The sequence below is a fragment of the Opisthorchis viverrini genome (genome assembly GCF_000715545.1).
Source record: "Opisthorchis viverrini unplaced genomic scaffold opera_v5_538, whole genome shotgun sequence".
NCBI classification, from domain to species: domain Eukaryota; kingdom Metazoa; phylum Platyhelminthes; class Trematoda; order Opisthorchiida; family Opisthorchiidae; genus Opisthorchis; species Opisthorchis viverrini.
The window spans coordinates 120,489-140,951 of NW_008752203.1; the positions used below are offsets into that span (position 1 = coordinate 120,489).

Below are 20,463 nucleotides of genomic sequence, written 5' to 3' on the forward strand. Positions count from 1 at the left end.
TAGAGTGTATCTATTAAGTGTTTGGAGACTGCGCGTGCTCCGCAAACTGTATGGGCAAACGCCCACAGGTATTGTCCTGGAAAATCAATGAGCATTACCTGCAATATCGGAGTGGAAGGTTGTCAACAAAGTGAACACTATTTTTCGGGTAGCTTGTCTGCGTGAGGAAAATCTATAGTGAATCTGTTAAGTGTGGTGTATAGTCGGTGAGTACCAGGCCGTGAAACTTTCTGTATCAATCTGTCTGTTTTTATTTTTTACTTCAGACTGTTTTCCTCACTTCGGGAGGCCATCACTCATGACCATGCAAGTTTTGCGTAACTATCAGTTCTTGCGCCATTTCGGTCGATGTACAAGTCCGTTCTCAGCCACAAAAACGTGGTTTGGTCACCCTGGCCTAGTAGGCCACTCGAATTTCAAAGCTGGGCTTCTTTTGCAGTCTAAGTCGTGGCTTTCGACTACCACTCCTGATACATTGGGCCCTCTGCCGGATATTCCACTGCCTCCGGTCGCGGAGACTATGCTAAATACGTTGGGTGAACCATCGTTGGCATCTCTCGGACTGTGTAGTTACTGGCCATCTGGCTGGTACCAAGCTTTGTTGGAAGCACTCCATGTCTCTCTGGACTTACCTTGGTGGGCTGCTATTGCAACAAGTTAGTTCCCTTGGTACTCTTTTCGTCGTTCACAGACCATGTATTTCAATACTTCTTCTACGTGGTCATTCGAGAAGTTGGACAGTTTAAGCGAATCCCTAACCTTTCAAGCTCAGGCATCTTTTCCCCTAAAAGCGCGTCTCCGCCTAGGAAGCTTCCATTTTACTGTGCTTAGTCTGAAGTCCAAAATAACTAGGCTATGTTTGGAGTAAGCCCGAAAACTGAATAGTTACATGCTTGCTGAATTGGGCTGTGTGTAAATGACAAACGGCATTCTGATGGAGTTAGTTGAGAGTGTTTAGTTTTTGAACATGTCGGCCGTCCGTCTACTGTCATGAACCAGCAACAAACGAAAAATATGTTAAATATCAGAACCTAAAACCCCTGCATTTATGTTTAAGTATGGAATCCAGGTTGAAGGCGAGGAAGTTGAGGTAACGTGATTACTTTAATTTGTGCAGAGAGGCAGATGAGCATAACAACTGCCAGTATGTTAGGACAACAACAGGTGCGCAGGTATAGACCTCGACGACAGTTATTTCATTCTGATACCAGCTCTACGAGGGTAATACTAAGAAAGACTGCATTTGCCACTGAATACGGACCGGGTTTAACGGTCTCGTGGATATAGCTTAAGCCTTACACAGGAGGCATCTAAGCTACCGACCCATCAGGAACCCTTCAACTGTTTCGTGACTGATGCCAGTAGGTGATGGACAACTGTTCCTCTGTCCCTACAGCTAATTGCCTTTCTGTTCTACCCATATACATACTCCCACACTTACATTCATACAGTTGGCAATGGTCAGAATAGACAATCCGTTCTTTGTAAGCGTTAGCCCTATTTGCGTAGTTTTGGTTACGGATACCAGAGAACTTATGTTCTACGGCGCTTTTCAGAAGTTGCTTGATTTTTCTCGACGTGTCATATTTTCCTCACTGCGCCTGGTTGGAGATGCTGCAAGTTATGGCTTCTAACCGATGTCAGTCGCGATCCTGTTGTCAGTTTCTATCCAGATTGCCTGAGTGAGTGTTTGAAGGTGTAGGCACCTCGGAATGATTGTGGTAAGCTAGCACTAAGTCCCTTTCCCGTCCACATTTGTCCTTTTCTTCACACCAAGGCTTTCAAATAAATCATGGTTGTGCGGCAGCAAAGCATCGGTGTTGAACACTGATGTCATGCTGTCGGTGATGATAAGGATCCCGTTGTGTCCACTTTGGTAGTGGCATGTCTGCTATCTCGCACCCTCTGCTAATTAAGGTCACGAGTCAATGGATGTACATATGGCCCAGGTAACTTAATCTGACCACTTTCTTAAGGGGCTGATTCACGACTTACTGCTTGATGAACAGCTCCAGCAGCTAGCTCTTCAATCATTCCGTAGACTGCGGTATTCAAACTGAAAACGGGAAAGGCAGGTTAACATCGTCAAGCAGGTGCGCCTTTGCACGGAGTTTTTTTTACTTCCCGACTGCAATGTGCTTCAGCTTTATTCTCAAAGATGGGAGTTCAAGGCGTACTGTACCGAACCCCCGCCTACTTAATTCCGATTACACACGCATGGACCAGTGTAATCTGCTGAGGCCTCAGCCCTAGTGCCAAATTAGGACTGCATAAAAGCTGTGCACCTAAGAGTATCATGGACGAGTGTTTGGGTTTGTTAAATTCCTAAATCGAACGGTGACATCAGGTGTTCATGCACTGTCTTAAATAACTGCGTGCTATAAACGTGTAACCCGCTTAGAAGTGTGCTAACCACCACCGGTCGATAGCCAGTTAGACTCGCATATTTTCTCATTTGTTGTTAATTGACTTGTAACGAAAGAGAAATTTAGCGTTAAATTTCAGCGCTGTATACGAAGAATGGGACACCAATTCTAAGATGTGAAAAAGCTGATCGAACTTAAAGGGCATACGGGCTGTCTAGTGTTCATTCAGGTGAATACTTCATTTCAGAGCGATACATTATAATCTCGGGGGCTGTTTCGCACTAGTGAGCAACCAACTACTCTTGTTTTCTTTCTTTTCATGACTCGCGTTTATAATAATGGGGATTCACGACTATTTCATACGAGTCACCGACTTAACTATCAATTATACGAGTTGTGTGTACCCGTACGTCGTTCGAACGGCAAAGTTTTCAAGTTGGTTACCCCCGTATTTATCCAATAGCACTCAACAGACTGTCTTGGCAATAAGACAGATCTTATAATTACGTGTGATGAGAATCATGACTCCTAAAAGCATCTTAAGCAAGTTAATGTTCTAAACGTAACACACTACCAATGCGGTTGCTAAAAACCCTTCGACAACCCATGACTGATTCCGGTCCTCTTTTCACTCAACCCTCAACCTCCTGTTCTAATTTGACTCACATTTGACAGAATTTGACAATTGTTTTCATTTGCGCACGGATTTAGTTCTGACAGGAGACTCAGCTGCATCCAGTTGAATCTCTCGTTTATGATGGTCCGTTTCAACTGACTGCTGCACCAGGCCGCTTGATGATCCCCAAGAAGGGTGAAATTGGTCATGGGCTATCGAAGTGTTTTCAGCAGCCTTGTGAGTAGAGCGTTACACTTAGACCCGATGTATTATCGTGTCAGCTGAAACATGAGACAGCCTGGTGTGTGCAAATGAGAGTATTTATCAATGGCTACTTTTAAGATGCGAGCAGGCCACGTACGATTACCATTTTCTCATATCGATACCTAAAGCAGTTTATGAACAAGATACTGAATTGGTGCCAAGTAGTGCAATAATGCGCAAATTAACATTCATGTTCTATTTTCCTCCCTTTTCAGCGACCCTGTGCATTCGACTCTGTCTCTTTCCATTCATTATTGGTCAGCGTCGGTCTTTAGCCAAATACGGTGATGCGATGCCGCGGCTAACGTTGCTTCAGGAGCGGATGACAAATGCACGACTGTCGGGCGACTATCTTGAAAGTTTGTTTTTAACCATCCGTTTTTCACAATAACAACTACCTCTGGCATTCAGTTCACATTAGAGTTGTTTGGCGGATGTCTTACCGACATATCTGCATCTATATGGCAAGCACATAATGAAAATGGAAATTCAGCCAGGTGCGACTTATAGGCTCTGAAATGATTAGAATAGTCCCCGTAAATCCGTCCAGCTGTTTGGTTGCCCAAGTGCGTCACCTTTATGAGAAATGGGATTCGAAACACAATCTGATGCGTTAACTAGGTTTCTTCATGTTTCATTTCTCTTTATGTCAACCAAAATGCGGTAGTTTGAGATGGAAATGGCTGAGTAGTTAAGTCGCCCCAACACCTCTACTCCTCCTCTCTAAGCTTGGGCAATTTAACAATATCTCGGCCTTCGTGCTCCCTTTGGATGAAGTAGCTGCTAGGCACCGAAAGAGTGTTACACCTGAAATATTTTTTTCAGTGGGTGCTACAGCTGAATAATATGATATTTTTTCAGGTTTGGTTGCTCGACCTTTGGTGGGTGTGATAAGTGAAGACCTGTCAACAAAGGAAATTGTTCACAAGGTTACTGAAAACTCTGCGATCGTGGGCTGTCGAAGAGTTTTCAGCAACCTTGTAAGTAGTTCCCTTTATGAAAATAAACTGCGATATCTCGAATATCGTTCCAACTGAATCATGAGGCGGCCTGTGTACAACACATTCAGTTGTAAAAAATCATAAACGAGAGATTCAGTTTGGTCTCTCGTGAAAACCAAATTGATTTGCAAATGAGTGTATTTCTCGAAAACCTGTCAACAAAACCTATTCATTAGCACGTGCTGTTTGCGAATTCTCAGTAGTTTTCTTGTGGATCATATTGTGATTTCAGGCTGCCTGATAAGCCCACATCATGAGTTCCTGGAGGGAGCCAGTTCAATGTGAATGCTTTGTACTGACGACTAGGTCAAAAGAACGGCTAATTTTGTCAGTTTCATCCGTATTTCACCCGTGAGATGATTATGCCGCATATTTGATAGTATTCATTGTTTTTTTCCAACATGGCCGTTAGCCATCCTCTATGTATCCTTAGACTGATAGCGTCTCAAACTCTCTCTTCAACTTGTTGATCGCCATTATTTTTTAGTTCTTTCTTCATTGCCAAACTGAAACTTCTCACCAGCTGCAGAACGCCCCATATTCGCCTCTAAAATATCTGTCCTTCCTTTGTTCTTCAGTGATGAAGGTGTCGAAAGAGATGCAGGAAATGATGCGTTCAAAAGATGTCAACCCCCTGAGGTCAATGAAGCTTCTAATTGTGCAGGTATTCCCAACCATGGCTTTCCCAGTTTCCATTGCCAAAGGCGTTAGTTGAGAGACCCAATGCCTTCCTGGTGTGGGCACCTCTAACAGTATCCCAACCAAAGTAAAACAATCAACTTCACAACTGAAAATGCTATTATGCCACATCGGTCGTTGCTTGGTGCCATCAGGCTGATCGCTCTACGTGCTCATGATGAAATTACCTAGCACAGTGAACAAGCCACCTAAGCTACCATAAGCCCCTTTACACATGCCGTGCTAAACAGTTTCACATTATTTGAGTGGTTCCCCGTACTGTCTTTTTGAATGAGGTAACTATTTCCATTTTTCAGAGGCGGAAAAACCCCACTTCTGTCAGTCATTTGTTGAAGTCCAGAGTCACAGTTGGATTGACGCAACTGAGCTGTCACTGACACTGACACTGAAGTGTTGACTAGGCAAACTTGACTAACCATGGGTGAACCCACGCTCCAAGTAACATCTTACGCTTTGCTGCAATAGACACAAGGGTTAATACCTCAAGGTTTTTCCATCAATACACACAGGATGCAAATCAGTGTAGTTAAACCTCGCAACCGAATGTTCTTGCTCGCCTTAGCTAAATAACACCTATTGTGGTACCAACTAATGCTCGGTTTTACTAATTTCTGAGACATGACGAAAGTGGGGCGAACGGAAAATAGTGGTATCTTTAATGAGGAAGGTCCTTATTTCTTCGGGATGTAAGACAAACACCCTGATCATTTCCTGGAAGAAACTACTCACAGGGTTGCTGAAAAATTTTCGGCAGCTCACGGCCGGTTTCACTCTTCTTGGAGCTTGTCATTCAGACACAGACCCCGAGTTTCCGTCATTATTGTGTCCTAAATGAACCCAAATTGTGCAGAATTCGCGAGACACTCATTCGCATACCATTTCGTTTGATCGCTCTTGGCATAAACAGGTAGAAGCCCTCGATACATCCCACGGTGATGCCGAAGAGCACGAATATCTTCTGGCACTTGTACGGAATACTTAGGATCAAAGCATTGTCGTAACCTTTAAAAACTATACTGAACCCCTACGTTGCCCCATGGTAACGTCTTTAAAATATGTAGCGACTATATGATCACCACTATTTTTAGTGTGTTCGTTACTTTCTTTCTGAACTCAATTGAATGGAATTTGCTGATATCCCACGAATGTGGGTGTAGCGAAGCCATCCCGGATCCCGGTATGTCGTTTGTTGTCGGGTGGACAAATCACGTCTCCAACACAGTTAAATCAATTGAATGCAACAATTGATAAAAATAGCACCTTCATCATTCCTATGTGGTATACTTTTGAGCTCCGGAACATCTGCCATTTTTCTAAGTCAACCCACCGTATGCCGCGGGTAAATCTTTCCATCGGCATCAGGAAACAAGCGAATTTTTTTTCAATAGTTTGTTCTATCGTATCTGCTGTGTTGGCATGCTTATTCGCATATTTTGCATGAAAGGACGCCCCGGCACTTTTACCAAGATGTCTGGACACCAATTTTGAAGTGTCCCGAGACGTTTGAGTATAACGTTATGTTTTATGCCACGGGTTGCATCCTCATTTAGCCATTTTAGCTTCACATTTCTGTCGTGGCCTTCCGTGGTCTCTGCTAAGGCATCTTTTGTCCGGAACACTCCAATCGTGACCGAGACGCCTTAACCTGAAAGGATTGCACTGAATGCAGAAACTTGTGTGACGGATCCAACCATCAAGAAACCTGTCCTGCAATTTTGGATTACTTCGATGCACATTCGCTCCTGGAGGTTCTGCAACATCTATGCGACAGTGCCGGGAGAAGGATCCAAATGTGTTGATTCGCACTGGGTGGACATGTAGATGATTTGAAAGGCTCCTAAAAGTGAAACGACTGAAGGATTTGTGCTCTCTCTTGCCAAATATGACATATAGGCATGGATTCAGTGTGACCGCGGTGACACGGTGACTTGTTCAGAATATATATATATACTCTACAGCGTTAAGTTCTGATCCTGGTATTATTACAACGACCCCAGTCCGTCTAAAACGTGAACCTTGACTGTCTTACGTAACTGCATCACATGGCAAACAGATGTCCAGCAAAGCGTGCTGCGAACTACACTCCGACGTATATGATCCAAATGCTATCAGGGCCACAAATGCCAGGTCAGTGGTCAACTCACAGTCTTGCGTCATCGACAGCCTGTCAGGCTGACCCAGTGGAATAATTTTGGATGTTGTTGCGCAACGCAAACTCCAGGGTTTTCACCACATATGGGGCTCCGTTGACCAGATCACCTGATCGCCAACTGTGTGCACGAAGGCTGTTCTGGCAGACAATTTGGTCAACCTGACGTTAGTCGGGTGACATGCCAGTCGGTATCTGTTCAGCGTTTCTGCTCTTTACTGTGTGTCTTGCTCACGTTTTACATCCGCGACTGAACTTATTAAAAGAAATGTCAACATATGGCGCGTGTCTTAATGAGATGGCCAGGAAGAACTATACATAAGATTTTTCAATAGAATGATCTGCTCCAGTCATGCGAGCTATTGATTGGTCACTGATTCTCCGATGTGCAGTTGCAAGTGGGTGAAGACGGACAGCATTCGTGTGGGTCATTTTTCTGACCCGTTTTCCGAAATTCCAAGGCGATGTCGATCTTGTGAGGTCTCCAGGCCCTGATCTTGAAGCGTGTCAATGATACGCTCATATTTTGTAAACCTGACGCCTTTTCTGGAAGACCGTTGATCAGCTGCCACTAATCTGCCTAATTTACTCCAAAAACCTTGACAAGGAACCCGTGATCAGGACTAAATGAAAACAAGTCCATTGAATTTTCGGTCGACTGCTCACCTTTCCAGCCGGACTGTGTACGTATCTCCGTGTTTTTTATTTCGGGCATTTATGAATATAGGCTATCAGGACCTATGGACAACTTGAAAGTTCCAACCCGGATCAATGTGAATCAGCTGATTCTTCCCTAACGACCGATTCAGCACTGCTGAATAGGCAGATGGGTTTTGCACCTCACCTTTCGAGCCGGTTTTCCAAACGAAACACGGATGACAAGCAACTTTAAAATGATGGAATACTGGTTGTTCTGGTCCATTCATTTATGAATGGATGTATATCTGTTCGCCAAGCTTGGTAATTGCCAACCTCATATTTACAGTAAGGCGAGTGCTAGTCTCTTCCTCTCTTATCCTATTTCCTCAACTGCCATTTTTTATAAAATGAGGTTCTGTCGTACAGTGTTAAAACATCTGCACCAGCGTTTGCGTTGTTGTCCGTGATGTGCTTGAGATGTAGATCGCATCTTGGTGGCAACCTCATACTCTCGCTCTCCATTTGTCTGACATGTGACTGCTTGACGGCTTCCCTACATACGGAGCCAAATGGTTTTGTACCACGCCACAACAACCATACCCATCAAGGTGTGCATAAGGGGCCTAGGGCGTACATGCCCAAAATTGATTGATTTGCAGAATATCAAACCCTGAAATCGGTCGGAAAAGGTCAACACTTTTTCTCCAGAAATTAGGAAAGTGGGATGCTGGTTGGCCTGACTGTTGATTCCTCTTTGTTCATGTCAGGATGTTCAAGCGCGAAGCTCAGTACTCCTAGTCCCCGTCGTCGTTGCGTATTTCTAACACTGATTGTGGATGTTTGCAATCAAACTTACCATACAAAAGGGGATTCCATGACCTATGTGTCGTATTGGAGACTGAAGCTTCTGCTGAAAGTTGGTTGATCATTTCGAGACCATAACTACGCCAGTCGAGTAAACTAACCCATAGCCAAGTTTCCAACGAGAACGACGCGGGTGACTATAAGCATATCGCCGGAGAATCCCGCTTAATCGTGCTCGAGCATGCATTGATAGCTTCGTCAAGTTGCATTCGTCCAATGCGGCAATGTTTGTTCTGTTTATCTTGGTTTCCGAAAGGTAATCATCTTTATAAGTAGCGTCATCTCCGGACAGAGGGTTTCCTTGAAAAAAAAACAGTTAATTGAATGGAGGTTCGTGACTTCGTAGATCCTCTTTGGTAGTTACCTCTCTTCCAGGATAAATGACTCCAATAAAGTCCCGCAGACTACCCTTATTTGGGAACCACCGTTCTGCATAACGAATTTGGGATCGTTTACAAAAAGTCAACTGCGGTATTGATTTTTCTCTCTCTCAGATACCCATATTTTTATCGGTCTTCGCCGGCATTCGTGGAATGGCCTCGCTCCCGGTACCAAGCATGAAAACAGGTGGTTTGAGCTGGTTTACGGATCTCACGGTTCCCGATCCATACTGCCTTCTTCCATTCATGAGCATGGCTTCAATCATTCTCATGTTCGAGGTGAGTCTAATAGGATTGAATCGAGATTTTATTAGACATACTTGAATAGTTTCCCGCGCTTTTAGCGGTTTCAATAATTGTGGCACCTACTGGTTGACTATGAATGCTCTGTTGCACACCTCCGGTAAACACTGTAGATAGTTGCAGGATTCGTGGAACTTGTATTCATATCGATCACCTTTGAACAACCTTCCTATCCTGTCCATCCCCATTTACCATGGGCGAACCAGGATAGGGGTACAAAAAGGGGGGAAGTCTTCACATATAGCATTCTAAGCGGATAAGATGCGGAAATTGAGGGATATCCGAAACTTGTGATAAAAAAATTCCAATTTGTGACATGTTCTCTGCGCAAGGCTGCCGCATAAGTTGTAAGGAAGATGACGGCTTTAATCCTGTTACGTCTTCATGGCCGGGACAGGATTTACGATGTGTTAAGTCTTTTAAAAAAACCGTCCAGCTGTAGCACCCTTTCGGTGTCTAGCTGCCATGCCACAGGAAGGAGGCACGAGGACTGGGATACTGCCAGGTCGCTCAAGTCTAGATAGGGGAAGTCGAGTGACAGGGGTCGGGTTCGAACCACGGGCCTTGCAATCATTAAATTCGCGCTCTAACCACTTGGTCCATCTCGCTTATTGACGAATATGTCGCACTGTAACATGAGTACGAATTAAGACTGAATGATCGATGGTCCTTGGGCCTGTAATATACAAATCGGTCGCTTTTATTCATAATCTATTCTTACGAGGGACGAGCTGGCCTAAGTGGTTAGAGCACGAATTTGCCGACCGAAAGGTCCATGGTTCGAACCCGACCTCTGCTTCTCGACTTCCCCTGTCCAGGCTTGGGCAACCTTGTGCAACCTTCGGGTGGCATGGTATTTAGACACCGAAAGGGTGCTGCAGCTTCAGCTGAACACTAGGGAAGTTTATTTCTTACTATTGGTTACTCATTTTGTCAAGTTCATTGGAAATTTCTGTAAGTGATACGAAGCTGTACTAAAAAGCTGTGTACAGCTGTTTCGTCCTTAGCGAGAATCGTAAACAGTACGCATCCCAGGGAGTTCTGAACCGTCCTGATGATTTCCAATAAGCAACGAACGGTGATTCTGGGCTTTTCAGCATAGATCGGCTTCACTTTCTGCACGAAATCTCCACTGAAACTACCCAAATCCCCCCACACTACCACCGATTAATTAAGTGTTTTCTAATTGCTTGTTAAACAGCTATCTGCGTTTTCCTTAACTTGCGACACTTATAAGGCTGATGAAAGCTTGTCGACAGTACACTGCTGTCTTGTTTGAGACCCATCAGTTAGGCGTAGTACCTGATTTGTCTTCAATAGTATTTCATTCTTTAGCACATGTGATATTAAACACTCGTTTGCATCTTGAAGCTGTGTTAACGTGCACATCAAGAGAATTTATCGCCTAATCTATTCTACGGCCAAATCTGTTAAAGACCGCTTTAGTATTCATTTGGACAGCTAGTCAAGAAGTCAAAGAATTCGTTTTTGATAAGATGCCCTGTTTTGTGCGCCACATTAATCCTGTGACGGTTTTTGCGCAACACATTCGACTATTGTAAAAGGGGATTTGTTAGAGTCTCACGTAAAAGCCGCTTAAATTTGCAAACACTAACGCAAAATTGCCTCAGTAGATTTTCAGGGAAAGCCAGCTTTCCACTAAAAGGGAGATAGCGAGGCTTCATTGATCACGCTAGTCGTTTAGTCACCGACCTACCTTTTCTTTCGCCAAAAACCACTTTAGTGGGGTCGTGACTGATTTCTAATGAGTAACTTCTGTCGTTGACGAATATACACTCATTTGCAAACTAATTTGGTTTTTTGAGACACTCACCTGGAACCCAGCCGAATCTCTCGTTTGTGGTGTTTCCAGGCAACTGAATGTCGACGAATTTTCAGCAATCTTATGAGTAGTGCACTATAAACTTTTGTCGTTTTTTTCTACGCCTGTCGGTGATGAGTGCCTCATTTATTGAGTGGACTAGTGTCTTCCTTTGGTGGTTGATCAGATGTCGCGAGGTTATAAGCCCCAACGACTGATTAGTGTGTGCAGTTGTCGCACAGGTGATGGATAGACTAGTTTGGAGCGTGTCTCAATGTGTTCCCTGAAGTGTTTTCTCCCTTTTTCTCAACAAGGCTGCTATCATACGGTGTGATATTTTGCCTCCATTCGTATACATCGGGGACTGTAGTTTGCCTTCAGTGAACAGTTATTGTGCCTGCCTCACTAGTTTGTGTGAATTGGATCGTGTGTTCGTCCATTTTCTGTGTGGCATCTAAGGAATTATATCTTCAAACTTTTGGAAGTCATTATTCTTTGAAAACCAAAAGTACCTATGTGTCTCTCTCTCCACAAGCACTCTACTTCCATCATTATTCGACGTATTGTTAGAGGCCACATTTAGTCCGGTTAAATAGACCGTTGTACGTTTCTTTGAAAATGTGTGACCCACTCCAGTTTTGTTTTGGGTGCTAACCTGTGGCGAAATATTATTCAGGGATTAGCTCATTGTGAGGACTAGTGTCGACGTCCTGTCGATACGATGTATCGTATTACGTGATTACCGAACACCAGGTAAAGACGTGCAACAGGCCATCTGCGGGTATTTAGTGGATAGTCAAGGATTAGCCGACTGTGAGACATCAAAACATGGTCTTATACCCGGTACGTCCTACTGGAAGGTATGAGTATGCTTTTAAAGGAAAAACTCCCGTCGAATCAGTCTCCCAGTAGAGTTCAGACTTTTCGTTTCATTTTAGGCACAACGTATCGTTGTGCATTGCTGTTTATTGCTATTGTATAGTGATGTATAATGTAACTTGAGTAACCAACGTAGAACACAAGTGTTGAACACACTGATGGGTCATTTCGACGAATGTTATGCTTAGGACAGTTTGTTTCTTTTCCTGTGCCTGTTAACATGATCGACTCGCCTAAACCCTGCTTCAAGTGAACCGTTTGTTCTTTGCGGACCACGCATAGACATCCGGTAGTTCAAATGCTCCAAAACCTCCAGCATAGCTGATGGAAGGAGAAGCTAACCAGATAGTCTATTCTCTGCTTTCAACGCCTTTTCAGACATTGGTTTTCAACAAGCAAGCAATGAATTCTTGCCACTGCTCTTCCTCAGATTTTCCTATCCACTGTTGGTTCTGTTGAACTATCTATTCTAGGGTTGTCATGGTTGTATGTACGACCTGACTTGCTTGACTTTGCATGTTCCCGGTTTTAATTCGAAATGTTTACGTTTCATAGACCGGTACGGACATATCTACCAAGGGTATGACACCTTTTATGAAGACAGCCTTGCGAATCTTCCCCGTCTTCGGATTTCTGATGGTCATGAACATGCCTTCGGTGAGTAGATGAAGCTGCTTGCAGATTGGGAACTCCATTTTTCCACTGTGTTCATTTCATACATCTAGCGGTAGGGCTACCGTCCACATGCAGTTCGAGGTAGCTCATTGTGTAAGGCGCGAACTTCTTGACCCTGGTATGAACCCAACCTGAGCGTTTCGGCTGCTCCTGTCTGAGCTTGGGCAGCCTTACGTTATTTCAGCCCTTCTTTCGGGTTCGCTTAGGACCTCGATTCGCGATTCTGAGGGAGTGAACATTCCAATGAACCAAGAATGTTGAGCATTCGAAAAGAGGCCACTCTTTAGTAGCGTCTGAAACACATTCCTTACCAGAATCTCGCACGGGAACCCATATCTTTTGAGGACATTCCCCTTACACAGATTCCACGGCTTCCTTCCTCCCTGTAAGGTTTCTTCCACTCCGAATGATGGACTAAGGTCTCGCTGTTTGGCATCAGCTTATCAATTAAGATGCTGTCAACTGGAAAGTCCGTGGTTCTAACCCAACCTCGTCTCTTGTGTTGCTCCTGTTTGGATTTCGGCAACTTGACAATGTGTCAGCCCACTTGTTTCCTTCGGGTTGTACGATTACCCTGTATCGAAAGGGTGCCACAGCGGACCGATCTATCTTGTGACTAGCCATTGTAAACCACACGAAAACTAGGATTATTCCAGCCGAATTTGAATCGTATAACGTGAGATTATTTGGCGTTAGCAATTATCCCTTTGGGGGAATTTCGTACGCACTGACATGAGTAGCTTCCGAGTTGTTTGCAGCTAGGCGTACGGACCGTGGGACAGGAACTGCAACAATAGTTAAGTATCCACAGCAGTCTGTTGCAATGGTTCAGGTGATGTGTCCTTTTGTCCTGGTGGTAACAGGGTCTATACGATCGCACAAGTCTGCGATGTTTGCAAAGTTTATGCGTGACCATCCGATTGGCTGACCTCAACTCGTTTCCATGTGGGTAGCACATGTGGATTGAGTTTAGACGACGTATTAAGGCTTGAGGATGACCCTCTCCAAGCAATGTGCAACAGTCTTTGTTAGTAGCATGAGTAGCACAAGACGATCAACACGCCTTTCTAACCCATCAGGTTTATTGAAAAAATCGCTTCCGTTGGAACAGAAATGATACAGAGCCGTTTGTAAGTTGGGGTATCCGATTTGATCTCACTGCAATTGTGGCCGGCCCCATTTTCCGTCACGAGAGCTTCTTTTCCAACTGAAATATTTCTGTAAATTGTGCCTAGTGAAAGTGCTACTATTGGCTGTTGGCAAACCATTTGGAATAGGAGTCAGTCTCAAGCAGCTCATATCCAGGCGCCCAGTTCTTTGGTCAGATTGAGGTGTTTTGGAAGCGCCTCGTAGTTTTGACCCGTGGACTTGATGTGATATTGCTATTCATTTCCGGACACTGACAAGTCGGATGGGTTGGTTGCATATCTGAGGTTTAAACCTTCGAATTTTCCTAGTCCAGTGCGAGGTTGGATGGACGCAAGGTACTTTTAGTTACTGTTGACCAGAATTCACGCCCCCGTTATGCTTCTGAGTTTCGCGGAGCAGATCTCGAAATGAGAACATCTTGGAGCGTGAAGAAATGAAGCGAAGCAAAAATATCTTGAGGGAAAATCGACTTGAGCTATCCTCCTATCTGGCTCATGCCCGATTTGTAGGTAGCAGGCCGCAAACTCCACCCCCCAAATAACTACTACGACCAGCTTTGAAGGATATTTGTGTGGGTCGTAAAGAAACTTTATTACTTATTAGTAGGCAGTAATTGTTAGCCTAAAACCCAAAAATCAGTCAGCGGGTCACTCTTGCTACTAGTCACCGAAAGTGCACTTCATAGTCGGGGTCTATATCTGTAGAGTGAGTTCATCGCAGTTGATACTACAATCACACATCATGAATTCGCTGAGCTCTCGGGCGGTTGATCTTTTTGAGAATGATCGGTTCTTCATCAAAATCTACAGCCCGTTTTAAGGAAGTAGGTGGACTTGTTCCTGTATTTCGTAAGTCGTGGTCGAAATCGGTCCACCCAGTCTTGGGTTTCAGATGGTCCAGCATGGTTTGTTATTAGTTCATTGCGCAGGAATATCTCTTATCCTACATTTTCTTGAAGAAACGTGTTTTAAATTCATCTCTAGTTACTAGAGAGCTCGAGATAACTCAGTGGTTAAGGCTCCAGCTTGAGGGCCGGGAGGTCCTTGGTTCGAACCCAACCTCAGAATATTGACTCATTGTGTTTAGGCTTGGACAACGTGGAAGTATCCAAGCCCTCGTACCACCTTCCGTTGGCGTGGCAGCTAGGCTCCAAAGGGTGCTGCAGCTGAACGATCGATCTAGTTACTAGGTCCTCGCCGTTTGATTTCCCTCAGGCTAATCTAAAATGTCATGGAGTTCCTCCCTGGCTTGCGACTTCTTTTGAAGACTAGTCAGGGCACATTCTTCAGTACTTCTCCCTTCTGCCTTCTAGCGAAATGATATCCTCCTATCACTCTTCTCACTAACAGATGATCTTCCTAAGATAACACTGTTTTTTCGTTTTAGGCTATACTGTGGTACTGGACTGTAAGCAACTTCATGTCACTGGTGCAGGCATTTGTCTTACGAATCCCGGTCATTCGTGATGCCCTCAAACTTCCAAAGGTGTCAGCCATGCCGGAGGCTTTGCACAGCAAGCGTGGATTTATTGAGGGTTTCAGAGAAAGTGAGTTTAAATAGGCTGGGTTTGTCGACTACAGTACGTACCCCTGATTCAGTTACCTCGAATTCGTGACTAGTTTGAAGTGCCTGTATAGTGCTTAATTGTTCGAGATGGCGCGCGGTGATAGTTAACAAGTTTTTGAAAGCGTTTACAACTGCTTTGGTTCGCTTGGCGACTTCTTACATGGGCTCAAAAATGGACGAATTCACACCGCATAGTACGTGTAATCTCGACAACTGAACTTCTGAAAAGGCGCTCTCATTCTTCAACTCTATTTCCAGTTTTTATTCACGCTATAATAATGTAGCCAGGTGGGCTTTTCCTCACACCGAGTTTGAATTGAACATTCCACCGTCAACCGAATATCCATGATAGACACGGTTTCGAGTTTTGAAGTTGAAACATTTCTTCTGAACACTAGATTCATGTGAAAACTGGATGCTCTTAGCTGACCAATCTGCCCGAAGAGACATACTTTGGGAACCACATTACGAAAAAAATGCGCTTTCAAACCTATACCTCTGTTAAGGTTTCATCCTGCAGGTCAAGTCATGGTGTACTGAAATGCAGGGCAGTACTGTACAACTGTTCCACCATTGTCAGGAGTCATCGTGGCGTATATTGCTCATATCTCCAGGGTGATTTAATCAAATAGAAACGTCATAGTCTCTGGACCACCTAAAAAACTCAAGTCAGCTGGATATTCAGTTATCACTGAGCTGCCAGTTCATAAACCAGGAACTTAAACTGAAAGAAATTTGATTTGACTCCAAGGAGTTCCTTGTTTTCTTGTTGATCGGTTGATTGAATCAGCCGTGCTTCCGGAAATTCCCTTCCGCGTCTCATGTCTCCGTATGCCGAAAGTTTCGCGTTTTCTAGACTGAATTTGTGTGTGGATATCAAGGACAGGGGGTCATGCCTCCTGACTGACAAATCTGAAAGCGATGGAACGAAAACTTCTTTACCACACACCATTCATCAGTGGCTTCAGTAGTCAATGCTCGGAAAGAGTAGAATTGCAGTAAGGTTGGGCGTCGAATAACAAATAAGTCCAACTCGCAGTATCCCAGTTTTTTTAGACCTCCAGCTTTTTTTTATTTCTCTAATAAACTCTTCCATCTTCCGAGGGAATGCCCTTCCCGGTTGAGAACCACTGACCTGTGTTGTAATCTCCCTTTCCCTGTTCCTTCCAGCGATGACTAACTCGAAACTCCTGGCCGAATTAGAAGCTCGCGAACGTTTGGACGCCGACTCATGGCAACGGGCAGGTAAAGCTGCAGCTCCACGCACGTATGCTTACAATCCCAAAGCGCCACGACCGATTCGAACAACCGGCACTGTGGTTGACTCCGGTGATTCGATAAAGCGGGCTGAATCGGGGCGTAGCTAACTTTGCTGGGCCTTGTAATGCTTAACCACTTCTGTATAGCTTCGTTCTCTCTGTACATATTTCACTCAGCTGTTCCGTAGACTTTGAAGGGTGTCACTTCTAGCTATTTGCGAGCAAATGAATCGGACCTCGGTACTTTTTATTTTCATGAATTTATGGTTGGGTAATCATCAGTGTTGTTCAAATTCCATTTTCCGTATCTATTGTAGAATCGAAGAGGTTTGTCCACACTTTCTACACGTTTGAACTTGTGGTTTTTCATGGAGTGTTTAAGTGCGACCAGTCCGATTTGTTCAGACTATTTGATCACTCTGGGAGTATCATCTGTGTTTGTTAGGACATGCCTTGCTACGGTAATTCGAGCTAGATTGTGTGTTCATAGTCACGCGGTGTTCGTTAGTTCAAACCCGTTTGGGTGAGACTTTATGCTGGAAGGCTGAGTGCCTGCGTAGATGACTAATTGTTGTTTTTTTTGCATTTTGGCAGACTGGCGACGGCAGCTGAATTTTCTTGGCCTAAAGTTCATTCTGTTAAAACCTCCCTATTTGCTGTCAGTTTGTCAGTTCCATAGCAATAGGACTGCCAAACACGCGTGGCTGGATATCCTTTTTGTGGAAAGCTTAGGATAGCTCAAGTGGTTAGAGTACGAATTTACTGATCGGAAGGTCCGTCGTTCGAACCCGACCTCTGCCTCTCGACTTCCCCTGTCTAGGCTTGGGCAACTTGGTATCCCAGCCCTCGTGCTTCCTTCAGGTAGCATGGCAGCTAGGCACCGGAAGAGTGTTGCAACTGAACGTTAAGTAAGTTAGTCTTCTTTAATCTTACTGCGGAAGCTGAACTTTCGTCTGAGGGCTACTATATGCCCCAAACTGCCTTGTACTGTCCCGCGTTATTAACATAACTTACTTATACCTAAACTTTATGAAGGCGTTTAACTGAGCATTGGTGGTACTTTGCACGAACCCGAGTGATATGGCTGTCGTCATGCTCTTCTGGCAAATTTATTGTAGGGTGCCAAACAAATAAAATGCACGATTATAGTCCTGGGTAAGGGGTCTTGGCGCCGGAAATTCAAGAGATCCCAATTGAGATGCCTCTTGGGGTCATTTTTTTCACTAGTCAGCGAACTAATTAATATTATCCGTAAAAATACTGTTGAACAGCGTAACCGGATTGTCCGAGGAAGGAAAAAATCGTCGACGTGACGAGAATCGGTCCAACTAAACCCAAATGCAGTTGCACACTTGGTTGAATAATAACAGATAATAGTACAGCATTCGAACCTCACATTTACCGTCCATACTAAGCATTGTTTAAATTAGGAAGTTTATAGAGCGTTAATGAACTCATCAGGAGGTTAGGTTAGGCTGTTTTCGCACATTGCATGAACCGAAGCGACCTACCAAGGTTACTAAGAACACACCCATAGGCAACACGAAACCGAGGGAGCTGTCTGCCCTGCGCTGTCCAAGAGTGCGCTCTTTATCTGTATGGAGCGGTACAAGGTTGTACCAAGCTGTCAGCTGGGGACCGAACACAACGCAGCACGATCGTAAGCAGTGACCCGACACCTAGATACCTCTGAATGCACTTGATATGGTTGTCAGTTGCTCTAATCAGTTTCCAGCCCCTTACATGAAACAGTAATCCCTACCGAAAAATAAATGCATCCGTGAATCTTACTCATCAGGTCTTCTGTTACACACACTGTACGAATTGACCGTTAAAACCGAGAGATTTTGGCGAGCATGAAATTACTAAAATAGCAACGAGGTAGCAGGATCAAAGATAAACTAACTGATGAAAGCAGTTCTAGTAAGATGAACTAACCGTTGCAATTACGTCTCAGACAAATTGCGAGCCTTAACCGATCCATGGATTTAACAATGGTAAAACAAACCGCTCGGTAAACAATCGGTAGTTTTTAAACGATGACTTCTCAGTAGGTTCCAGGTTATTTACAATAGATATGAAGATGCTTGTTGAACGATGAAGAATAAATTACCGAAACAGCCATAGTACAAGTTTTGACGATCAGGCCATCCACTATCCCATGTATGTTAACTGCTCGGGCGTGACGTTGACTTATGGACCGATTTATTCAGTCCCCAATGACAAAGTGGAAGTTTCCTTATGGCATGCAACGCCCGCAAACGCTATAGTGTCCCTCTTTGTTTACCTGGACTTCGGAAAAACTATCTATCATGCCATTCAAACGAAATCCCGAGTGCAGTGAACTTTCGCATGTACCCTCTGCCTTTATCATCTATCAGCAGCTCAGTTTGTGACTGTTGATCAACTTGACTACCTCATCAAAAGATCCTGACTAAAGGCTGCTTCTACAAGAACTGCGTACCACGAGCAGTGACACCGATGCCACAATTCGCCTAACCTCATGTTGACTGTTTTTCAATGCGGTTCGATCTTCCAGCGTACCTTATATTGTGATGTGTTGCTCATCGTCACTATATCTTGTCTCTTGTCGTCATATGTACTAACATTATAGTCTTTGAGGATTCTTCTGCAAGGGTCGCTCACAGTTTTGACTCAGTAAATCAGCGAGAAACGGTCGAATGAGCACTTCATGAAATGGGGTATACAAGGCAGATGGAGTAGCATTCGAAAGGCAACAAAACTAAAGAAGCATTCAAAACACATCAGTGATTGCCTAATGACCCGACAGACGGACATGAAACGATACAGCTAAGGGTTAACAGGAAGTACAACTTTTTTCAACAGCATTCCACATTCAGAAAACTCAAAGACTAATGTCGCCTTGTTTAGCAGGGTTGTATAACGCACACTAGTGAGAGAGAGGCCAAGTGTCCATACCTCGTTATTTCAAGGGGTCACGCGGAAACCCTTGTGAGTTGTGGAGAGATTTCAGTGCGTTTCGGAGAGTTTGAAGACTACTCCTTACTTAGAAGAGGTTTGGGGATTCCGCATCAGTGTCCCTGACTTGATTGGATACATGTTTGGGTTGGCATGAATTTTCACTGCAGTTTAGACTAATCCCATCATCACGCATCATCATTGTCATCTATAATAACCGCGTACTCGTCGTACAGTGGTTGTAGCTGCCGCAGTTTCGTTCACCGATGATTTGCGGGGGAGGGGGGGGGGTTAGGTAGCTGCGCATTACAGGCGGGAGATAATAAATTGGTACATAAATCCAGCACTGTCAGTGGGCTGTCAAATGGGGTGAGGCTGTAAAAGGAGCTTAACTTGGATGCATGAGCGCCGTTGAGGGCGCGACTGGGCCATGTGTGACAATGTCTCTAGCCATTGCTGTGGCCCGTCTCGGGTTCCCCATCCAGGAAGACGGCAGTGACCACCACAGCTGAGTTCGCTTGTAATGGCTTCCATACTTCGCTGCCAAGTCATCACCAACCTATCATCACGCCACGGTATCTAACTTCTTTCCATCCTACAGTGAACAGAAGAGAGAAAGAGTGGGTGGGGGAGGGGACCTAGTGCTGGCCTATGTCAAGCATACTGAGGTGCCTACGCCTCCAGCCGCTCAATCAGACAATCTGGAAAGAAACTGACAGCACGAATGCCACTGACATCGATTAGCCGCCATTTCTTGCAACGTCTCCAGTCAAGCACAGGCGGGGTCACGGGGACCCCATCCTGGAAGTCTCACAACATCAACACCCAAACTCTTCGTGATCTCTTTCATGCCTTTTTGCCAGGTCATGTGCTGTCCACCTCGCGGTTTGTG

General features: G+C 44.5%; 1 protein-coding gene across 1 annotated transcript; it reads left to right on the plus strand.

Moving 5' to 3' along the window:
* Window positions 1-214: 214 nt before the first annotated feature.
* Window positions 215-16,903, plus strand: T265_11653 (hypothetical protein; the record flags this gene model as incomplete). Its single annotated transcript, XM_009178364.1, has 7 exons — window positions 215-656; window positions 3,462-3,605; window positions 4,826-4,911; window positions 9,093-9,257; window positions 12,538-12,639; window positions 15,193-15,352; window positions 16,543-16,903. The coding sequence occupies 7 exons, from the start codon at window positions 299-301 to the stop codon at window positions 16,737-16,739; spliced, it is 1,212 nt and encodes a 403-aa protein (XP_009176628.1).
* Window positions 16,904-20,463: the final 3,560 nt, after the last annotated feature.